The 23,275-nt window shown below is 33.9% G+C and overlaps 2 protein-coding genes and 1 pseudogene across 5 annotated transcripts; 1 reads left to right on the forward strand and 2 right to left on the reverse strand.

The window, feature by feature from the left end:
- Nucleotides 1–3,099: 3,099 nt before the first annotated feature.
- Nucleotides 3,100–5,502, reverse strand: LOC145011914 (cation/calcium exchanger 4 pseudogene; annotated as a pseudogene).
- Nucleotides 5,503–10,144: 4,642 nt separating this feature from the next.
- LOC145008725 (protein STRICTOSIDINE SYNTHASE-LIKE 5-like) lies at nucleotides 10,145–11,689 on the forward strand. Of its 2 annotated transcripts, none has more exons than XM_078967327.1 (5): nucleotides 10,145–10,291; nucleotides 10,353–10,568; nucleotides 10,635–10,942; nucleotides 11,024–11,159; nucleotides 11,237–11,689. In XM_078967327.1, the coding sequence occupies exons 1-5, from the start codon at nucleotides 10,145–10,147 to the stop codon at nucleotides 11,510–11,512; spliced, it is 1,083 nt and encodes a 360-aa protein (XP_078823453.1). In that variant the 3' UTR covers nucleotides 11,513–11,689. The 2 variants fall into 2 exon arrangements, with proteins under 2 accessions (XP_078823453.1, XP_078823454.1); XM_078967328.1 differs by having other exon boundaries at nucleotides 11,024–11,156.
- On the reverse strand, nucleotides 11,664–15,647 carry RECQL3 (DEAD/DEAH box RNA helicase family protein). Of its 3 annotated transcripts, XM_078967326.1 has the most exons (18): nucleotides 15,497–15,647; nucleotides 15,117–15,269; nucleotides 14,876–14,983; nucleotides 14,741–14,748; nucleotides 14,563–14,646; nucleotides 14,313–14,453; nucleotides 14,213–14,247; nucleotides 14,029–14,112; nucleotides 13,863–13,951; nucleotides 13,634–13,786; nucleotides 13,450–13,550; nucleotides 13,191–13,340; nucleotides 13,016–13,093; nucleotides 12,866–12,931; nucleotides 12,662–12,795; nucleotides 12,460–12,572; nucleotides 12,147–12,378; nucleotides 11,664–12,065 (listed from the first exon to the last, which is right to left on the reverse strand). In XM_078967326.1, the coding sequence occupies exons 2-18, from the start codon at nucleotides 15,262–15,264 to the stop codon at nucleotides 11,666–11,668; spliced, it is 2,124 nt and encodes a 707-aa protein (XP_078823452.1). In that variant the 5' UTR covers nucleotides 15,265–15,269; nucleotides 15,497–15,647; the 3' UTR covers nucleotides 11,664–11,665. The 3 variants fall into 3 exon arrangements, with proteins under 3 accessions (XP_078823452.1, XP_078823450.1, XP_078823451.1); XM_078967324.1 differs by lacking the exons at nucleotides 14,876–14,983; nucleotides 15,117–15,269; nucleotides 15,497–15,647 and having other exon boundaries at nucleotides 12,147–12,372; nucleotides 12,457–12,572; nucleotides 14,741–14,763; XM_078967325.1 differs by lacking the exons at nucleotides 14,741–14,748; nucleotides 14,876–14,983; nucleotides 15,117–15,269; nucleotides 15,497–15,647 and having other exon boundaries at nucleotides 14,523–14,646.
- Nucleotides 15,648–23,275: the final 7,628 nt, after the last annotated feature.

Raw genomic sequence — 23,275 nt, forward strand, 5'->3', positions numbered from 1 at the left:
CAATTTTGAGAGGTGATATCATACTTTTATGAATTTCTGACTCATTAAATCTTTATAATAACAGGGACGGCTCAACGCGAACAAAAAAATTGGAACCCTTCGGGTAAGCAAATAGTTTCGAACTTAAAACCTTTAATTTTATAAACCAATGTTGTTATCATCAGGTCAAACTCCAACTTGTCTTTATAACCCAGGAAATACGTATACATACATTTATAATTAACATAATAAGTTTAAATTTGGAGGCCCTTTAAAATTAAAATTAAGGATCCTAAGCCTTGCTTAGTTTTGCAAATGGTAGACCAATAACCCATAGATATCATGGTGTTATTTTTGGAAATTATTAGTCTTTTAAGTGTGCCATTGCACTTCAATTAATATTAATTACGGCTTTTAGGATTGGTTATTTTTTCCTCACATCAAACACATATTTAAGAAACAACAATCATTTTAGCAAAAGTAACAAAGTAAAAATGAAAGATGTTAACTCTAAGAATAACCAAAACCCTAATTATGAAAACTTTTTGTACTCTATTAAAGAAATTACAAAACATAAAACTACATCATAAATTAATGACTTTAACATAGTATCTCTAAATTTATTATATCTTCTTTTTTGAAGTCCAACACCTTTATAATTTTATAAGTACCTTGTACGAGTTATGTGTTAAAGTTCATTGTTGATCTTGTTGTATTATTAATTCTATTTATCTTTTATCTTTTAACCAATACAACAAATTATCTTGTGTCGCAAACAAATAAATTGGTTTCTATACCACAATAGGTGAAGATCTTGATTTGGATTTTGATTTTTAGGGGCCAACACACGTAAAGACATTGATCCAGCTTTTAAGTTTCTAACTATCTCTAAAACTGAATCTCTGCCAAAGTTTAAAACCATGACCTCCTCCCATGGCCGTTCCAAATATATTTTGGGATCGGAACGAAAGAAAAAAAATAGACCCTTAAAATACACAAATGTCATTAAGTTTTTATAATAACTTAATAATTAAAAGAAAATTACTAATACTATCTTTTAAATATAACAATTTCCATAAAATATTTGGACCCCTTTAAAAGATGGGTCATAGACGGTTGTCCCTATCACCCACTCTCTGGGACGAGTCTGCCTCCTCCATGTTTGGCGTTTATCCTTATTTCTCTCTACAATGTTTCTAATCATGGGTTGACCCAAACGGTCCACCAGTTAAGAGAAAGATATCGAGTCAACTAAGAGCGCTTTTTAGCACTTTCAAAAAAAAAAAAAAAAAAAAAGGAAAAAGGAAAATGATTTAAAAAGGTAACGAAGTTTCAAAAGTGTACAAAAAAGACCATTGTTATTTTTTTTTGTACACAAAATACCATTTTACCGGTTATTGTAGATTATCCGGTTTCCAAATGTTCAAAAAATACCATTGTTGTTTTTTTAGTACAAAAAATATCATTATTGTTACTATTTGTACACAGAATACCAACAAAATACACATGTGTTCAACTAAAACATTGTGGTAACCAGGTACTTCAGGTAAATGGGATGAGAAGAGCGTAATCAGCAAGTGCTTGTTTAATTTTTGTTGAAATTCTTGGAAAAGATCTTACTTCCACCGTATGATCCGCCGAACAAGATTACAGGTGACGCTTCGGCTGACAAATTTTTCTTCAAATCGGTGATGAGAAGAGCGTAATCAGAAAGTGTTTGTTCGACTATTAGATAGGCTAAAGTAGAAGTGTTCTTGTATGCCTCTTTCTGGCTTCCATATGATATCGATTCACCATAATATCGATGCTAGATCAAATCACACAGCTTTTGATAAAATTGTATTATTAAAGATCTGCAAGTGAAGAAATTAATGTAGAGTAGAGTGATTAGGGCTTTTACTTCGAGGAAGATAACCATGGCACCAAAACGAGGGGCGAGTTCCCAAACAAAGTCGGTGTTGGCAGCGAACCATTCAATGTCGCCTTCGTTGCCGCAATAAAGGAAGATTGGTCCCGAACAATTAGGGCCTGGGCCCACCCAGTGATCGGAGTTGATGAGATAACGTTGTTGGAACTTGGGAAGATCATTGAAGCTGAAATGATCAAGAGTCTGATCAAAGTATCGTGTCTCGTAAGTGTACTTCGGCTGAACAAGAATGTTTTGGGTTTTGAGAAGCCGTGGGGATTTGCTGAGAAACGGAGGTGGCAGTCAAGATTCCGACGTTAATGAAAGTAGGCAGATGATTAGGAGGAATAATAAGTAAAAGGGTTTTTCCATGGTGGTGGAGGTTGGCGATGAAGAACAGTAGTGGCCGAAGTGAAGTGGAGGGTTCTTTATAAAAAGTAGTTAAATTTTCATTACATTCAAAGAAAGAAAAATGACTTAAAAAGGTAACGAAGTTTCAAAAATGTACAAAAAAGACCATTGTTTTTTTTTTTGTACACAAAATACCATTTTACCGGCTATTGTAGGTTACCCACAAGGTTTTATTTGAACACATATGTACTTCATTTGTATTTTGTATATAAAAAATATATTTTAATGGTATTTTAAATACTAAAAATAAAATAATAGTATTTTTTGTACATTTTTGAAACTTCATTACCTTTTTAAATCATTTTCCAAAAAAAAAACTAAGAGCGCTTTTTAGCATATTTATAAACTGTATTGAACCATTTAACGGCTTGTTACAAAAACACTGTATAAACGTAATAATACAACATCACGATATGATGATCACGTGGCCTCCCATTTTCATTGATTCATAGGATTTTTACTTTTTCAGCCTAAGGGCGTTTTCTTTCTTCTCTCTCGCCTTCCTCCAGTGGTAAACCAAACCGATGATCTTTGATTCGATTTTACTTTGCACATATTTAATATTTATCTTCTATTATTTTCAAAAACATTGCACATATACATAAATTATATTTAATAAAAATATTATGAAACAAATCATCAAATGATTTACACTTCATATTCGATTAGTCACTGTTTTTCTTCTCTCTTCTTTGAAACATCAATCTTTTCATGTGAAGTAAAAAACTTCATTAAACTTACATATTTTCATTTCAATGAGCAGTTGAGATTTTATGGATTCACAGTGTTAGGTGTACTTAACATATCCTCTAATTGTTCCCATGTATATTTCAACTCTAAAAGCAAACATGGTAAGCAATCAACTGGGTACAAAGATCCAATCCAACTATACAAATCGAACTACAAATCTACTCCCAGTTAACCCAACAACAGCTACGTGAGTAAAGTAAACAGCAAAACTGTACACTAAAAAAAAAAACATATCTACGTGCTGACAACAGTCTGTTCAGCCAGTATGGTCTAGTGATCCATCACCGATTGACATCCCTAATCGAGTTCCAAGAAACACCACGTAAATCCCCATAAGTCCTATCCCTAACAACTTGCTTGGCTGCATCCCATTTCTCGGCAACACCACCAGCGACCAAACCAGCCCCACCACCAAAAACCCAATATTACAAAACATCCCCACATCACCACCCATTTTATAAGACTCCGGTCTATTTGACCATGATCCAATCAACATACAAATCCCCAACCCCGCAAGCATGTTGAACATCGGGCCCGCATAGCAACCGGACATAGCAATCTGCACGCCTTCACCGCCATTAACCGCCAATGCAACATTTGACATCAAGTCACCCATCGAGTTCCCCCATGCTAAAACTGTTAACCCAAGGATTGATGGGTTGATTCCGAATATTAGACCAAATGCTACCAATAAAGAAACTAGCTCGTTGGCTATCATGTAGAACCAAACAATGCTCATAAAGAACCCTCCAACAACCCATGGGAAGACCCATTTTTGAGGTGGGTGGTTTGCGTTTGTGCATATAAACGCAACCCCACCAAGGAAACAACCGACTACTGCACAAACTAAGTAGATCAGCACAACAGTTAGTCGGTTGTTACCATACTGGTTGTTCCATAGGAACGCGAGGAGGGAAGGGGCTAGGGTTACGCTGGCGACAGCGTAACCTTTTGACCATCTTCCTTCCTCGATTATTGGAATTGTCAACCGTCTTGGCATCGATAACGGTAATTCTAGACATGAAAATAGTTTAGAACACGAAAGTGATGAATTGTTATGATCTTCATCCTTCCATCCCCAAATAGGCTTTGGGTTATCTTCCATATGTCCACGAACCTCGGAGTAAATTGACACCTTTGAACCCCACATCCAGTGTGGAACCTTTGATTCAATCAAAAGTGGGACATCATCAGAATCCGTGAAAGACATGTTTATTGATTCAAGATCTTTATTTTCGTAACCATCCATTTGAGTAACAGCCAACAACGGGACACTTATTGTCTCCAAAATCCCATCTCTTTGTCTCAAGAACTCGTTAGCGGCAACTAAGGCGGCGTAAACAACGTAAATCAAAACAAACGCGATTGCGCCACCGACACTAACCTCTCCGACAAACAAGATGAAAGCAAGAGAAACAACGGCAAAAAGAAACACAGATACATCTCTAATGAAGCATTTCTTATCGATATTCACAACCTGATCAGCCACACAGATAGAAATAGTCCCGACAACAACACACGTCACGAAAATGGCTCCACCCAGAATACTATTGAGTCCAACATCGCCATTATCGGTGCCCGCAAAAGCAGCGATGCTAGCAAAGACATCAGGGGCACCGTTTCCTAATGGAAGCAAGGTGACCCCTGCGACAGTTGGTGGCAATCTCAATAAATTCGACAGCTTTTCAAGAGAACAACAGAAATAATCGGCAGCTGTGTTGCCCAAAAGATAAAACAAGGCAGCAAGCCATAAAACGAGTACAATGTAACCAAAGAAAGCATGGTTTTGACAAGAACAGTAGAAGAAGTTCATGTAATTGAAAAACGCATCGGATTTACATTGAGGGTTAGCTAATAAGAACTCACATACACTTTCATAACCTTCATGTTGATGTAGTCCTGTACAATCGGGTGGGGTCTTGATACCCAAGTTTCTTGGAGTACTGCGCAACCCGACCCGGTTGATAACCTTGTAGTTCCATTTATGGGTCTGTTGGTGAAAGCAAAATACGAGAAATACAAGGCTGAAGACACCATGCAAAGAACCGCGGGAATTGAAGGGTATCCGGAAGCGGTGATCCATTTACAACAGAAACCTAGTTTTGTGATCTTACTTTACAATTTGACTAAGGAGATCAAGAAATAATGATTTGGGTAATACGTTAAGGTAATTGGGTATCATAAAAAAAAACAGAGTGAAAAGAAGTGATCATATAGGCATATGATTCGATAAGATTTCGATTTCGAGAATTGAAATAGGTAAACAAGATCAAGAATGACAAAAATTGAGAAAGGGAAAGAGAGGAACTTTTGGGGATCTTGATGTTGAAGAAGGAGAGATGAGATGACTTGTGTTTTGGTTTTTGTGACCAGACTGAGTCGATTCAGTGGTTCAGTTTTCATGAGAAGATATCATTCCGATGAGTTCTGGGGTTGTCATTTTCGGCAACTAATTAAATGTGCCAAAACTCAAAAGCGTATAAACGGTATATGATTTCTTAATCATTTACGTTTAGAGATTAAAGATATGTTTTAGTGAAAAAAATAAACACATGTTTTTTTCAAGAAAATAATGCACAGACTTTTTGTTTCTAAAACATACTATTTTTATTGTTTACAGTGGATGATAACATGCCCGTAAAAGTTAAAACTATTTTTCCATTAATATAAAGCTTTAAAGTATGTTCTAAAATTAATATTTAAAACTTATGTAGTTTATTTTATAACTAAATAAAAGATCTTGTCATGTAAAAGTAAATTTGACATTCGTAACCAAAAACTTTTACTCATTTACAAATAAATATTAAAATTTTACAACGAAAAAAAGAGTTCTGATTTATCAAGAAAGTCCAAAATGATATTGTTAGTCCAAGAAAGAAATAGTTATGTTCATTATGAATTCTATGCCCTTCGAACAATAAGGAAAAAAGTATGTTCATTATTAACAGACAAATTTACATAAATGGTCCTTTTGGTTTTTCAAATTCATATGTTTTGTACGGAACTTTTTTCTCTTGATGATGATGGTGTCCATGGTTTTAATTTCTTACATAGTTGATCTAATGGTTTTTTTTTTTAAATTTAATCTGAAATTACCATTTTACCTGTAACATCCTTAAAAAGTTTAGATAACATCCTTAAAAAGTTTAGATGACAAGGTATCGTATGTAATTTTGTTAAGTTGCGTGAATTACCTAATTTAGAAGATTTGATACAAGGTTATTATGATAAAACAAAATGTATACCCCTTTGTTTATAAATGAAAATGTAGAACTTTTTAGCAGAGTTAATCTAAAAGAAGTTGTAGTTGACTCGAATACGAATATATGGATATAAAGATCATTAAAATATGAGTATGTATGAAAAAGTTATGGTCAATTAAAGTTGGAGAGTAAAGTGCATTGCTTAAAGAAGAAAATGAGAGTTACATGGTTGTATAATGCCTTAACTATCGTGTAAATGGTTGGAACAGTCAAAACTTCAGTTTAATGAAGTAGATTGCTTTTTATGGCACTTTTGGGACTATTTTGGCAAAACATGGTTGTGTTTCATGTTATACAGTTGTGTAAAGGGGTCAAGGTCTATAAAAATACATTATATCATGTGTTAAGTCGGTTGTTTGCCCCTCATTTCACCATACTGTTGGGTTTTTATTCAAAAATCCGGTTACACAACCGGAAAAAATGATAATGGAAGCTTTAAAAATATTGAATAAAAATAAAACTATTTTACCCACCAATGATCATTTTGCAAGAGTTAGAAAGATTAAAACAACCATAGGATAAAAAGCATAACAATCTTTGAAGACTTTGATCATCATACAAGGTTGGAAGTTGATGAAGTGCGTCATGAAACTCTAAAACAAGAGTTCTCTAGAAGTATCCACCAAACAATAGTAAAAACATCAAAACATGTTAGTATTCACTTGTAATTTGTTGTTCACAAACCTTTGAAATATATATCAAATATATACCAAAAAATGCAAAAGAATGGAGGAGAAGAAGACCCTTCAAATTCCGAAATTTGGTAACCCTCTAAAGAGCATGGTGCTCTCGGATCCCATAGCCAAGAAGAAGAATGAATCTTGCTTGAACTTTTTTCAAATGTCTTCCATGTTCTTCCTTATATAATGGCCAAAAAGTGAAAGGATACCATAAAGCAAAAACATAAACAACTTTGTTCCAAGCATTGCATGAATTGATTAAACAATTCAAAAGAAGACCATGATTGGTCTCATTTTGCTTTTTCGAAAAAACATGCACAAAAGAAGACAAAAATTATCTTATGTCTAGTTTACATACGCATGCATTTTATCTTTATAAAAAATCAATTCTTTTTATAAAGAATTTCCAACATATATATATATATATATATATATATATATATATATATATATATATATATATATATATATAACGAGTCATATATAAATATCTTATTTTATATAAAACTATCTTTTATATAAATTAAACTAGTTTATTAAGATATAAATATAACTTATAAATAATCGTACTTGATGATTTATTTCATAAGTTGTTATTTCTCCAATAAATATTATTCCCACAAATAATAAATTCTCAATTAGTAAAATATTATTTCCATTAAATAATAAATTTTCAATTAAATACAAGTGTTGATATATTTATTAATAATCAAATTATACTAATAAATAATCAATCGACGGTAACTTACTATATGGTATGACCCTATAGGATCATATATTATTAGCAATATCATTCTATAATGACTCTTGGACATACTAGATCTTTCACACACACCGTTTGAAGACCATCTAGGGGTAATTTTATGAGCTTAATACTAAGAGGTTGATGCTCTATCCAAGGATTTCCATGAAGGACAAGAATCATGGCTTCTACATCTTGGGTTGAAGGTAACTTCTTCTCAGCAAGCTTAGACAAACATTATGGTGAAAGTGTAAAGGGGTGATGAAACCCTAGTTCTTATTTATATATATATATATATATATATATATATATATATATATATATATATATATATATATAATAGAGAGAAAAAAATGAAATATTGATGATAATTATGTAGTAGGTGTAGTAAACATGTTTTCAAGCCTTAATATGGTTTATTGCTTGAATTTAAAGATGATGATCATGAACCCTAATTGGGTGGTTTGCTAGATATGTAAGATTGAATTGGTATATTAATGAATTATTGATAAGTTCTTCGTGAAGCCTAACTAGTTTTAACCGTGAGATTGTAAAATAATGATATTATGTTATTATGGAAGATTGGAAATGAAAATATGGAATATAATAAAGCTCTTTTGAAAGAGAAGTATTCTTATGAGCTTATTATTTTGATTAAATAGATATTTAGTGAACATTGGTCAAGAAACACAAAGTGAAGGATAAGGTGTGATAATTAGTCTTCACTAACTAACAATGTGCATACACGGGGATTTTTCCATTTGAGGTACATGACATAATGTTAATAGTTTTGATTAAATTAACTCTTTGAAAGAGTAAGTACAAGTTATATGATTGAAAAGGTAAAGGGGTTTTTATACCTTATGCTTTAAACTTGTAAATGTTTTGAAATGATTATTATTTATAGTATTGATATTGTTTTCTAGGTAGAGCATGACATTTGTATGTGACTAAGCCACTAAAAAAATTAATCATGTATACATTGAATGTGATTGCATAGTATAATGTAGTGTTCGGACCAAGGTTGTAAAAAATGTTCGAATACATTGAACGTGACTGCATAGTATAATGTAGTGTCCGGACCAAGGTTGTAAAAAATGTTCGAATACATCGAATGTGACTACATAGTATAATGTAGTGTATAAACCAAGGTTGCAAAAAATGTTCGATGATCGACTTGGTTAAAGGAATAATCGGTCGATGTGAGCATTAATTGAGGATAATTAATTATTAATAAAATTATTTAAAAACAATTAATATATCCTAAGAAAATAAATATTTGAAATTTTGAAAATTTAAAACTTTGGATTTTTAAAATTTTCTTTATATAATATTTGAAAACTTAAAAATTTTAGTACAATATTTGAAAATTTGAAAACATGAATTTTTTTTCGCCAAAGACTACCAAGGACCGACGTTGACCGATACCAAAAACCGATTAAACTAGTTGTCAAGCCTCCGATCGGTTAATTGGTCGCCACAATTTGAACAACACTAGTCCAGACAACCATGATATCCCAAGAACCATATAAGAAAAGACTCTACAGGGCATGTACATCCATTCGTGAGATAAATGTCTAGGGATGCATGAATAATACGATCAAAACAAACAAGCATACAATATAGAAATTAACACTACTTTTGCTTGTAGCTCCATTGTGGAGTGTGCATTGTCAACAATATAATTGATAAAAAACTATTTATGCAATAAAATAAGTGATCAAATTATAAATAATTGTTTAGTGTCGTTGAGAAAGAAATGTTAAACATTTAGCAACGACCCAATTATATGTTATTTTCAAAATATGAAAACTCGTGAACAAGTATAAGATATTGACAACTATTTTTAAAATTACATTTTATTTTTGGTATCAAAAAGTTAATACTAAACTTATTTTAGATGATATTATTGACGCCAAATAACTGGACCCGTTTATTTTGTAACCTCAATTAAAGTGGACAAGACAAAATTTTGAATCCTTGAATCCTGAATATGGCACTGCCACCCACCCCTAGGAATATAAAAGTCATGTAACATGGAATTTCAAGGATTCCAACATAATTAAATTCTGTCTGTTTGACAACCAAACATGATATAGAAGGAATATCGGTTTCGGATTCCATTAGAATCTACAAACCAAACACACACACACACACACCTACCTTAAGGGAATGGCTGATTTCATCTTTGATTAAACTTATACGTAACCAATTCTCTTGCACACGTGTCGATAAATTTCAATTTTCTTTGTTGGTATTCGACTGACTTCTGCATGGTGCCTACTTTGGAAGTTTTCAAAGTGGCCCAGCCTAGAATAAGACAGCACAAGACTTTTTCTTATCCTTTCAAATACAATCACCAATTCTCACTTCCTCTTATCACCTTCCACTGAAGCAACCATCAACCATAACCATGGAGTACCTTCTTATTACACTAATCACCATTTTTGTTTCTGTACTTGCCATCACACTTCAAGTCTTCTTCCACTCTCCAATATCTCCAGACCCACTTCAATTACCTCCTTCACCACCTTTTTTCACCCCAAACAACCACTTACAGGTGACCTCCCTGATCAAAACTTCATGTTTATTTACGTTTTTTAACTCTGGATTTTTTACAGAGAGTGATCAAGCTCGGGGAAGGGATGCTGAAACAACCAGAAGATGTGTTTATAGACCAAAAAGGTGTCCTGTATACAGCTACCAGAGACGGGTGGATCAAAAGACTACATAAAAATGGAACTTTGGAGAACTGGAAGAAGATACACAACAAACATACTTTACTTGGTTTGATCATAACAAAGAGTGGCGATCTAGTCGTGTGTGATACTGACGAGGTATTCATTCATTTACAAATTTTTGAAATTTTCGGGCCAAAAATGAAACTTGATGTGATGTTGCAGGGTTTGATTAAGGTTAGTGAAGATGGTGAAGTGACAGCTTTAGCAACTCATATAAATGGTGAAAATATAAGGTTTGCAGATGATTTGGCTGAAGCATCTGATGGAAGCTTATACTTCAGTGTTGCCAGCACTAAATTCAGTTTGCATAATTGGCACTTGGATTTTTTGGAGGCAAAACCACATGGACAGCTTCTTAGATATGACCCATCTACAAAGGAAACGACTTTAGTGCTTGATGGACTTGGATTTGCAAACGGGGTAGCTGTTTCTTCAGATGAAGAGTTTTTGGTGGTGTGTGAATCATGGAAGTAAGTAAAAGTCGCTGTATTTTCTTTTTAAAAAAATGTTAAAGATAAACTAACCTTATGTTTTCTTTAAAAAAAATCAAGATTTAGGTGTTTGAAGTACTGGCTAAAGGAGGAAAAGAGAGGGAAAGTTGAGATTTTTATTGACAATCTTCCTGGTTCACCGGACAATATCAAAGTAGCTCCTGATGGGTCATTTTGGGTGGCTTTACTTCAGGTTGTTTTAGAATAAAAAAAAAATAACCAAAGAATACAAGTTTGTAATTTGAAGCTAATGAAATAATTTACCCTATGCAGTTGACTTCAAGCAGGATGAAATTTGTGCATTCTTCCAAAGCGATTAAACATGTTTTAGCAACATTCCCGAAGCTGTTTGAGCAAATTAGTGTGGTTGAGAAGGGTTCAATGGTGATGAATGTTGGGAGTGATGGGAGGATTATTAAGATGCTTGATGATCCGAATGGAAAAGTGGCGTCATTTGTCACTTCTGTCCTTGAGTTTGAGGGAGATCTTTACTTGGGAAGTTTGAAGAACGACTTCATAGGAAAGTTGCCCCTTCAAACTGTACTCTGAGCCCTAATTTATGAGCCTACTTTGTGAAATTTAAAAGCAGTAATGATGTAATACACTTGGCAAGATGAATATTACTCGAGAAAAAAAAATGATATTGCTAAGATACCAACTTCTTGCAGATGTAAAAAGTTGAAAGATTGAAATCAGTTGATACTAGTGAAATCTGCTTCTTTTCAATGGTGATGGATTGCTATCATTTTTGGTTTTTTTGTTGACAAATTCAGAGAAAGATGGGATTGGTGGAAGCTTTATATCATTGTAAGTGTTTGTTGAAGGGCTTGAAGGGTGTCCTGATGTAACATTTTCATCATCATCTTTTTTGTTCATCTTCATTGCATGATTTGAAATAGAGGAAGGTTCTACTTCCGTTGACTTTTTTGAAGTAGGGCTTTGACCGATGGTGGCAAGCCTAGAAGTCAAGTCTGTAGTGTTAGCTGTTGAAAGCCACCTCACAGTACTTGCCACCTGTGATAGATAGAATGATTTCCCCGTTTTCCCGTATTTTTTGTAGCATTCATTCTCCAAGAATGTAGAAGATGTTTCAGGGTCTATCCTGCACATCCAGAAACTTCTAGAACACCAAAAAAAAAAAAAAAAAAAAAAAAAAAAAGAGTCGAGGGTAGGGTATGCTTACAGAAAGTTGTCAAGGCGTTGTTGCGTTTGTTTTATTGCATTTAGTAATCTTTGGTTACAGGATTCCCTTGTTGTTTCACTTATGGCATTTTTGTCCAGTTTATTGCTCTGTTTTGGATTTTTATTTTGATAATATTTCTCTTCTGCTCGTTGTAATAATTCCATTTTTTCAATAAGTCTTGATTTTGATGATAAGGGTGTCTGTGTAAAGCCTTCCACGTCATCAATACCATCTGGAAGTTTTACATAATTATCATTTGTAAGATTCTATTAAAAATGATAAATTAATAAAATTTATTAAACCAAATATGTACCATCATCATCATCATCATCATCATCATCAGATATATCATCCTCAGATGGAATTGCCTCGTCATCACGAGACCAGTATTCTGAGAATTCCACTTCACCAAATGACTTTGAGGAGCTGAGACATAATAAGTCCATAACAAATATTCATCAGATATAACAATTTTATTAAGGAAAATAGCTTCCTAATTCCTAAATAAAACATACCTATTTATAAATATCTGTGAGGATCCAATTCTATTACGAAGAGAACACATGGTTTTAAGCTCCTCTAAGTTCTTCATTACTAAATTTGGATCTTTACATGCATCACATGTTTTCTTACACACTGATGTCGATACCTGCTTTCCAAAAGTCACATGTAAGAAGTTTCTACACTAAAAAATGATGGAAATATATAGATTTACTTACCTGTTCCCCAAAACTATCAAGAATCTTTTTCCTACGACAACCAGATGTTTCACAATACTCAACCATCTACATTTATTTAATCATGGATTTGATTTTTATAACCATAATCAATAAGATAATTTATGGATTCTACAAGAAATACAAGCTTACTGAATTGAATTCATCAACTGACTTCTTTGGTGACCCATCCTGTGACTTTTTGTTATCCGGTTTATTCAATATAAATTGCTGCAGGTATCTTATAGAGGACTTCAGTATGCTTGTTAGTTAAAAAAATGGTGAAAATAACTACTAAAAAAAATAATATAGGAGATAATAATCGAACCATTTTCTTGCGATCATCTATTCCATAGTACAAAATGCTTCTAGAAGGCTGTTGATCACGACCAGCTCTACCTGATTCTTGATAGAATGACACCATTGACTTTGGAATATTGAAATGACAAACAATCCTAACATCCTTTCGATCAATTCCCTAATAAGAATTGTGCCTGATTTGTTATTCAATCCATTTGTAGAAAAAAAAAAAAAAAAAAATCGAATAAACAGAAGTGTAGTATAATATTATTTAAAAAGTTGCATACCATTCCAAAAGCCACTGTAGCCACTACAACTTGTGTCTTGGCAGAGATCCAATCATCCAAAACAGAAGTCCTTAGTTTATTGTTCAACCCTGCATGATATGCTGAAAAAAGAAAAAAGAAAAAAGAAGTGTTTGTAAGGAAGATTTTAAGATAAAAAGTCAAAGAAAGATGAATAATTACATACCAGCACAAGAAATGCCATTTTTTGATAAATGAGAAGCCAAGTCATCACACATTGTACGTTCAAGGCAATACACAATCCCACAAACATCTCCACATGATTTAATTAAATCAGTTAGATCATCATATGGATCTTTTAGAAGGTCTTTAAATCGAACTGTAACAAATTACAAATTTTAGTCAATGACATTGATGATTTAGAAGTAAAGACAAAAAAAAGCAACTGACTTAACCTTCATAATATATATTTGGTCGATTAAATGATGATTTAAGGACTAGAGGTTTTTCCATGTTCAAAGACTCTATCACATCCACCTGAACCCTGAAAGGAAATAAATAAGTTAAGAATTATATACAATGAAGTATAGAAGATAAAGGGTGAGAGTTCAAAAGACTCACTTGGGAACAGCAGTAGCTGTCAATGCTAATATTGGGACATCTGGCAGGCGTTTCCTCAAAGAAGCTAACTTTCTGTAGCTAGGCCTGCATTGTGAAAAGATTCTAATCAAGAACAACAAAAACTAGCACCAATGAACCATTGAGCTTATATGAAGAAACTATGTATAACAACTTGAGAAATTACCTAAAATCATGGCCCCATGTTGAAATGCAATGTGCCTGAAAAGTTGAGAAAAAATGGATAAATATTGATTATGAATCGGTGAAACATATAAAGTGCAAACCTCATCTACAGCTATCAGATTCAACAACCCTCTAGAATGAAGTTTTGTTAGCTTCAACATAAATCCTGTTGTTGCAATCAGTTCTGGTGTCACATAGAGTAACCTCATTGATGGATTTCCAGACTCAAGCTCCCCGTGAATCTAAATATTTTTCAAATGTTCAAGCAAATATATCTTTCAATAAATAGTTATTGTTCAAGTTTAAAATACCATGAGGTACACAATGTAAGATGCTAAAGTTACGCATTACGTTATCCCTAACTTGTGAAGTCTGAGTTGAGGAGAGATATTCAGCAGCTACCCCTTTTTCCTTCAATGCCATCACTTGGTTTTCCTGGTGCAAAGTAACAATAATTTACAGGACTTTGAAGTATAACATTTGACAATATACATACACAGACACATATTGAGCAAGTAACCACACTCACCATTAAGGCTGTGATCATGGAAAAACAATGCATTCAATCAAAAGTCAGACCCTAGAAATGAAAACCAAAGAAAACATTGTGTAGTACAAGGTTCCACTTTGATAAACATCCAAATTATCACTGACAATCTTTCACCTATTAAAGGAGAAACAACAAGCACAATGCCCCGTTTTGCTAGAGCAGGGATTTGATAACAAATCGACTTCCCACCACCAGTTGGCATCAGACAGAAACAATCCCTTCCTGCATAAAAATTGAGGTCCAAGAACAACTTATTTCCCCAATTTCATGTTATAGAAACTTGAAAATGGATACTTTAACAGATTTCAAAAGAAAAAATAAATAAATAAATAAATAAGGAATATGAATACGGAACCAGATAAGACAGCTTCTATGGCTTCCAACTGCTTTCCTCGATACTCCGGATGCCCAAAATGCCATCTCAAGAGCTTCGTTAGAGCTTCTTTCCCAGATATTTGCTTCTCCTTGCTAATAGTTTTCGCAGGCAGTAGCGCTTTCTTCATTACCACTGTTTGAATAAAAAAATTGCATTTGTGAACGTCATATAATCAGTCTTCAAAGATTGAACGCTAGAATATTAATTTGCGTTGCCTACGATTTAAATCAAGAATTTCCGACTAGACGAATCAATTGGTGAAGGATAAATAATTGAATTTTCAAGCATTTTACATGCAATGATCATTGGTGATGGTTATAAGAAATTGTTGTTATGTGTAATAAATGAAAGAAAGAAACCTGGATTCACCGATTATGTAGCCGGAATATGGAGGAAATCAGTGAAGGTAACCATACGCAAGGGTTTTATTTACGCAGAAGGACATGTCATAGGCTCATAACAAATCAAGGGTGTGTATTCTGTTCGACGCCGTATTGTAAACTTTTTTTATTTCTGATTTGTCTCAAACTCATAGTTAGTAGTTACAGGGATAATGACTTCAAAAATTTTCCATTTTATTCTTATTAATTTTTTTATTATTATTTATTTGCCGCTGAATTATTGAAACTGTTTATATTTTATCATTTTGACCGGCAAACCGGTAATAAAGGTAAAATGTGAACAGTTTCAATATTTCAGTGGTAAATAAATAATGAAAAAAGTTTAATGACTAAATTTGAACAAAATCGAAAGTTCGTTTCCCTCTCAAAAAAGTTCAATGACTAAATGTGAACAAACTTTCCTCTTCCATTATGGTTTAGTTAATTATGTATTTTTGTTAAATTTTAATAACATCTGTCTAGCATATTTGGGTGATGGTCTACCCTTTCAGTCTCTTTCAACCGGTAACTACCTAACATATCTGGGTGCTGGCTTACCCCTCTGATCTCTTTCAACCGGTTACGGGGTCTATTTCACCTCCTTACCATATAATATCCTATCATATAAGCACATAAATCACATACTACCTAGCATATCTGGGTGCTGGTCTACCCCTTCGGTCTCTTTCAACCGATTATAGGGTCTATTTCACCTCCTTACCACTACCACATAATATCCTAGCACAGATAGTGGTGTACTCAAGGGACAAATTGGTCACGTAAAGTTCCCATCTTGCTCGCATGCATGACCTAATGGGGCTTAGAAAGCCGAAATGATGGTCCAAAGGTTGCATGGGACTTCCATTGAAATAAAAGTCCGCACCTTTATGCCATGAAGTCCCCTCATGACCCTAGATCTAAAGAGTTTGCCCAAATGGGACGTCCAAATCCCAACAACCAATATACTTGGACCAAACATGAAAGAAAGCATCCTAAAACTAGATCTAGGCATACCATGGACAAGGTTGAAGCTTTATACCTCAGATGAATCAGAAATGAAGCCCAACTTCTGGATCTACTCTCCTCCTACACTTTTTTGCTCCTCCTTAAAGCTTCTTCTTCTTCAAACTCACCAAGAATGCACAAGATTAGCCTACAATCACCAAAAATGACTTAGGGTTTTGAGATTAGGGTTTTGGACAGTGGAGGTTGGAGATGAGGTCAACACCTTGGGGTTAAGGTGTTTAAATAGGGTGCAAAACCCCTAAATTAGGGTTTCATTTTACCCAAACAACTCGTCAAGTTGAGGTCTCCCAACTCATCAAGTTGGGTTCTTGAAATATGTGGTCCCTAAAATCTCTACTCTGGGGATTCCGACTCATCGAGTTGCTCTATAAAAATGAATAAATTATAAGTTTAAATACATACCAGGAATTAGGCATTACATTTATACATATAATATTGCATAGTTTTATAACATAAAACTTATACATATAATATTGGTTTCGTTTTTGTTTTTTATACCTTTTTCGGGGTTTTGTTTTTTATTTCATGGATTTTTTCATCAACAGATGTTATTGAAATAGACCCCGTAACCGGTTGAAGGAGACCGAATGGGTAAGCCAACATCCAGATATGCTAGGTAGTTACCGGTTGAAAGAGATCGAAGGGGTAGACCATCACCCAAATATGCTAACGGATGTTATTAAAATTTAACAAAAATACATAATTAGATAAACCATAATATAAGAGTAAAGTTTGTTCACATTTAGTCATTGAACTTTTTTTAGGGGAAAACGAACTTTTGATTTTGTTCATATTTAGTCACTAAACTTTTTTTCATTATCTAATTGTCAATGAACTATTGAAATTGTTCATATTTTACCCTTATGACCGGCTGTTGCCAATGAAATTACAACGATCCTTTTGTAATATCACTGCACCAAAGTCACAAAGACTATTGCCAATGAACTTACAAAGTCTTTTATCGGAGATTGTTACAAGACAATTCCATAGATGTGGTGTCTCTCACTCAAAGTACATTCCTTTGAACATCCTTTTGCATAAAAGTTTCTAATCTAGACATAGATTTTCAATATTCAATTCCCAATATGGACACGCTTCCATATTTTCCATATGACAACTCATTCTTAATAGAATCTTATCTATTCGTAATAATGTCGACATGGTCCATCCAATATGGAAACATTTCCATATTTTCCATATGACAACTCATTCTTAATAGAATCTTTTCTATTCATAATAATGTCGATATGGTCCATCCAATACCATGCTTCCAACTACTCACAAGCAACCAATCCTCATCGAACTTTAGATTGTCCTTTGATAGTTGTTTAATTATTTTAGTCAAAACCGATTCTAGTCCCTTTTCCCTCTAAATGCGCTAGACATTTGGAAAATTTTAGAATGGTCAAATATTAAAGCATTTGCAATTGATCCTATACCCGAAGCGAATAGGACACGATGTATAATGTTTTATTTTCTATGTTCTCAAAATTCGAATTATGAAGAGGAATGCCGTAATCATAATCGAAGTTTTAAGAACACACTATGTACCTTTGACTAAATTTAGCAACATTTCTCAACCTAAGCCTTTAGATTTGAAATGAAGCATAATATTCTCTCCCTTAATTATAGCAAAACAACTTTACAATCCTTACGACTTTGTAAGGTATAACTCTTGTTTTCTATAATTAATATTGCTAACTTGCAATACTTTCCATAATAATCATACAATCATAACATTTATGCTCCCACTGTCATGATGATTATTATAAACATAACACTTATGCTCCCACTAGCTTCGATATGTATTCATAAACATCTTAACTTTCAGAAAAAAAAAAAAAAAAAAAACAATACCTATTGAATTTCTTAAGTTCATGTTTCTAATACTTAATGCTTTGATAATCTTTTATCAAGGCTTCTTGAACTTATACACCTTTGCCTTATATAGTTCATATGTGTGTCTAAACAATTAAGACTAATTGCCAAACCTCACAATTCAAATTATGGAAAGGGATACCGTAACCATAATCGAATTTGAGAATGCAATTTTACAATCACTATCTTTTTAAAATCTTTCTTAGTGAAAGCATTCCATCACAATCATTTTCATGAAGGAGGAAATCTTACAACACTTAGATTTAAACGGTGCATGCGTTTCTATCCATGTGAATTTGTTAAAACCAAAGTTTACGACAAATTCAAACTCATGTGGACCGAACTTTCTTAATCTTGCTTTCTTGCCTTATGGTAGCACAACTGCCCACCATGTCTTCCAAGTAGTTAAGCAGTTCACCTTTTCCTATCAAAGTACTTTCCATTGATCAAGGTCCTTGCCTTTTGTGCATTCAAACGAGAACTCATAGGACTCATATGCACAATTAACTCAATTGGAATGGCATAGAAAACAAAATAGTGTCAACACGATAGGTTGTAAACCTCAACTTGTGTGCTAGTGATGATTGATAAGGTTTATTTGATTTGTTCTTGAAACCTTTCAAGAGCATTAAGACTCCCACTGACTCCTTGACATATAAGATTCTCTTGTCAATAAACATTTCTTGACAACCAAATATTCAAGAGTTAGTGTAGTTTTTATCATAACACTTCATAAAATGGTCCTAGTTGGTCTTTGTCTTATCCAAGACATCACAACTTTCCACATTTGATGAATGTTAAAAACCTTCTTAATACTTGTCACTTATTGCCACAATCTTAACTTTAAGACTTGTTATTGGAACGAAGTATGATTGACTTTTTGATTTAACCATTTCTTCAATTCTTGATTCCTCTTCTTAGATATACAATTGTACTAAAACTCACTTAGAGGATCAAATAAGATATGGTTCTTAATCATTAAGACCTATCATAAAACATAAAAGGTACTCTCCCTTCTTCTTAGAATGGAGAAACTTTTATCTTTCTGCCTACTTGATTCTTCTTATTCGTTTTGCTATTGATTTAAACTTTTTCAATCAATTCAGAATTACACTTAATCTTATGAGTATAATCATATTTACTAAACTTTTAGTAAACCATGAGGAATATCTTGTTACTCTTATGGTGGACATTGACCAACACACAACTTTGTGTACTCGATCTCCTAGTCCCTCACTTAACACTTTGTCAATGAATTAGTCTAATTTCCAAATATGAAATTTCTCATTCTTCGGGCAACCAAGTTGTATGATTCCAAATTTCTGTCCAATTTAAACTTGGGCGATGAGAAACTCTCCCTATTTGGTAAATTCTCGACTTTTCCATAAACACCATAAATAAGAATCATATCCATTTGTTGTAGAAATATGCAAACACCAATTTTCATAACGATTTAATTACAAGGAAATAAACAAATAAATAAATAAGTCAACCGAAAATTTATTTTATTTATAAAAGCAGCGGAAAACATTTGTCCTTACAATGCAAAATCCATTGAAAACTATGTATTTCAAAAGGAAAATTTCTTACAACTCTATCATAACTATCTAAGCTCAAAATCTGATATTCAAGTCCATGCGATCAAGATCCATTCCTCGTGATTAGATTCATCTTGCTCTTTCACCAAGCTTCCTTTCTTTTCACCGATCCTACAAAAACATTCAAATGCAATCTTATCACATCATGTATTAACAATCAATGAATAGGAACTTAACGGAGTTAGATAGTGGATTTTACCTGAAGCGCAGCCATACAATTTGACTCTCCCATCTTCTGGACTCTTCAGGCTCTTTGGGCAGACTTGTATCCAACGCCCTTTCTTTTGGCAGCAAATGCAGGTCAGTTCTCCTAGAATGTCCTCGGAATCATGGTCGGTTGACTTTCCCAACAAATACGCTCCATTGCTTCGCCAAATCATTTCTGATTCAGCAGCAATGAGCATGTAAGTTAGGTCAATTAGGTTGTCGTCATGATCCATCATATAATGCTTTCTTTTGAACTCATTATATGATTCGGGAAGTGACTGCAAAACCCAATTCACAGCCAACTCATCTAGGAATGACACACCCAACATTATCAACCTCTCAATGTGTGATTTCATTCCTAGAACGTGGGCACACACGGGTTTACCATCTTCATGTTTCATTTCCAATAGGGCTTTAGTGATATTGAACCTTTCAATTCTTCGATCATGTGGGTTAGGGAGAACAATTGGAGGAGGTGGAGGAAGTGAAGCATGATTTCTTGTTCCTCGATCGAATCGTGGAATACCATCTTCATGTGGAATGCTTGTTCCACGGGATTTGGGAAGACCATAGTTGTCGAACTTAGACATCTACAAAACGGGAGAAACAAATTCAAGTTAGTTGATTGATTGAGTCCTTAGTAGATCACCCAAATGAGATACTAAGGTTAGGACCCAACACAATATTCTACAACTCGGGAGAGGGATGCCGTAACCCTAATTGTAGAATATTTGAAGGTGAGTGAATGACGATTCACTAATTTCCACCATGAAAACGAAAAAGAAATTTAAGTTTTAAACCTATGAAAACTCCTAGATCCTTTGAGATTCATTGAACATTTCAATGGCATGTTTAAATCTCGATATGCCCCTCTTGTTTGAGACTGGGATGCCGAGGATCACAAAGGAATATGAATACGGAACCAGATAAGACAGCTTCTATGGCTTCCAACTGCTTTCCTCGATACTCCGGATGCCCAAAATGCCATCTCAAGAGCTTCGTTAGAGCTTCTTTCCCAGATATTTGCTTCTCCTTGCTAATAGTTTTCGCAGGCAGTAGCGCTTTCTTCATTACCACTGTTTGAATAAAAAAATTGCATTTGTGAACGTCATATAATCAGTCTTCAAAGATTGAACGCTAGAATATTAATTTGCGTTGCCTACGATTTAAATCAAGAATTTCCGACTAGACGAATCAATTGGTGAAGGATAAATAATTGAATTTTCAAGCATTTTACATGCAATGATCATTGGTGATGGTTATAAGAAATTGTTGTTATGTGTAATAAATGAAAGAAAGAAACCTGGATTCACCGATTATGTAGCCGGAATATGGAGGAAATCAGTGAAGGTAACCATACGCAAGGGTTTTATTTACGCAGAAGGACATGTCATAGGCTCATAACAAATCAAGGGTGTGTATTATGTTCGATGCCGTATTCTAAACTTTCTTTATTTTTGATTTGTCTCAAACTCATAGTCAGTAGTTACAGGGATAATGACTTGAAAGGCTGATCAATTTTCCATTTTATTTACATTTAGTTATTAATTTTTTTTGTTATTATTATTTATTTGTCACTGAACTATTGAAACGGTTCACATTTCACTATTTTGATCGGCAAATCGGTAATAATGATAAAATATGAACAATTTCAATAGTTCAGTGGTAAATAGATAATAAAAAAAAAAGTTTAATGACTAAATCTAAACAAAATCGAAAGTTTGTTTTCCTTTAAAAAAAATCAATACTAAATGTGAACAAACTTTCCTCTTCCATTATGGTTTAGTTAATTATGTATTTTTGTTAAATTTTAATAACATATGTCTAGCATATTTGGGTGATGGCTTACCCCTTCGGTCTCTTTCAACCGGTAACTACCTAACATATCTGAGTGCTGGCTTACCCCTTCGGTCTCTTTCAACCGGTTACGGGGTCTATTTCACCCCTTACCACTACCATATAATATCCCATCATATAAGCACATAAATCACATATTGCCTAACATGTCTGGGTGCTGGCCTACCCCTTCAGTCTCTTTCAACTGATAACTGTCTAACATATTTGGGTGTTGGCCTACCCTTTCGGTCTCTTTCAACCGATTATGGAGTCTATTTCACCCCTTACCACTACACATAATATCCTAGCATACAGGCACATAAATCTCAACAGATAGTGGCGTACTCAAGGGACAAATTGGTCACGTAAAGTTCCCCATCTTGCTCGCATGCATGACCTAATGAGGCTTAGAAAGTCAAAATGATGGTCCAAAGGTTGCATGGGACTTCCATGGCCATAAAAGTTGGCACCTTTATGCCATGAAGTCCCCTCATGACCCTAGATCTAAAGCGTTTGCCCAAATGGGACATCCAAATCCCAACAACCAATATACTTGGACCAAACATGAAAGAAAGCATCCTAAAACTAGATCTAGGCATGCCATGGACAAGGTTGAAGCTTTATTCCTCAGATGAATCAGAAATAAAGCCCAACTTCTAGATCTACTCTCCTCCTACACTTTCTTTCTCCTCCTTAAGGCTTCTTCTTCTTCAAACTCACCAAGAAATGCACAAGAGTTGCCTACAATCACCAAAAATGGCTTAGGGTTTCGAGATTAGGGTTTTGGACAGTAGAGGTTGGAGATGAGGCCAACATCTTGGGGTTATGTGTTTAAATAGAGTGCAAAACCCCGGAATTAGGTTTTCATTTTACCCAACCAACTCGTCAAGTTGAGGTCTCCCAACTCGTCAAGTTGGGTTCTTGAAATCCGCGGTCCGTAAAATCTCTACTCTAGGACTTCCGACTCATCGAATTGCTCTATAAAAATGAATAAATTATAAGTTTAAATACATACCAGGAATTAGACATTACATTTGTACATATAATATTGCATAGTTTTATAACATAAAACTTATACATATAATATTGGTTTCGTTTTTGTTTTTTTATACCTTTTTTGGGGTTTTGTTTTTTTATTTCATAAATTTTTTCATCAACAGATGTTATTGAAATAGACCCTGTAACCGGTTGAAGGAGACCGGAGGGGTAAGCC

Source organism: Lactuca saligna, chromosome 8 (assembly GCF_052625555.1).
Source record: "Lactuca saligna cultivar CGN05327 chromosome 8, ASM5262555v1, whole genome shotgun sequence".
NCBI classification, from domain to species: domain Eukaryota; kingdom Viridiplantae; phylum Streptophyta; class Magnoliopsida; order Asterales; family Asteraceae; genus Lactuca; species Lactuca saligna.

Excerpts from the sequence above, each read along its gene's own strand:
- RECQL3 (XM_078967326.1), bottom strand. The coding sequence starts at position 15,264 with ATGAAGAAAGCGCTACTGCCTGCGAAAACTATTAGCAAGGAGAAGCAA. Across the intron at positions 14,984-15,116 it reads CATAGAAGCTGTCTTATCTG|GAAGGGATTGTTTCTGTCTG; the intron begins GTTCCGTATTCA and ends ATTTTTATGCAG. Across the intron at positions 13,094-13,190 it reads TAGATGATCGCAAGAAAATG|CAATTTATATTGAATAAACC; the intron begins GTTCGATTATTA and ends AGATACCTGCAG.
- LOC145008725 (XM_078967327.1), top strand. The coding sequence starts at position 10,145 with ATGGAGTACCTTCTTATTACACTAATCACCATTTTTGTTTCTGTACTT. Across the intron at positions 10,292-10,352 it reads CCCCAAACAACCACTTACAG|AGAGTGATCAAGCTCGGGGA; the intron begins GTGACCTCCCTG and ends GATTTTTTACAG. Across the intron at positions 10,943-11,023 it reads GTGGTGTGTGAATCATGGAA|ATTTAGGTGTTTGAAGTACT; the intron begins GTAAGTAAAAGT and ends AAAAAAATCAAG.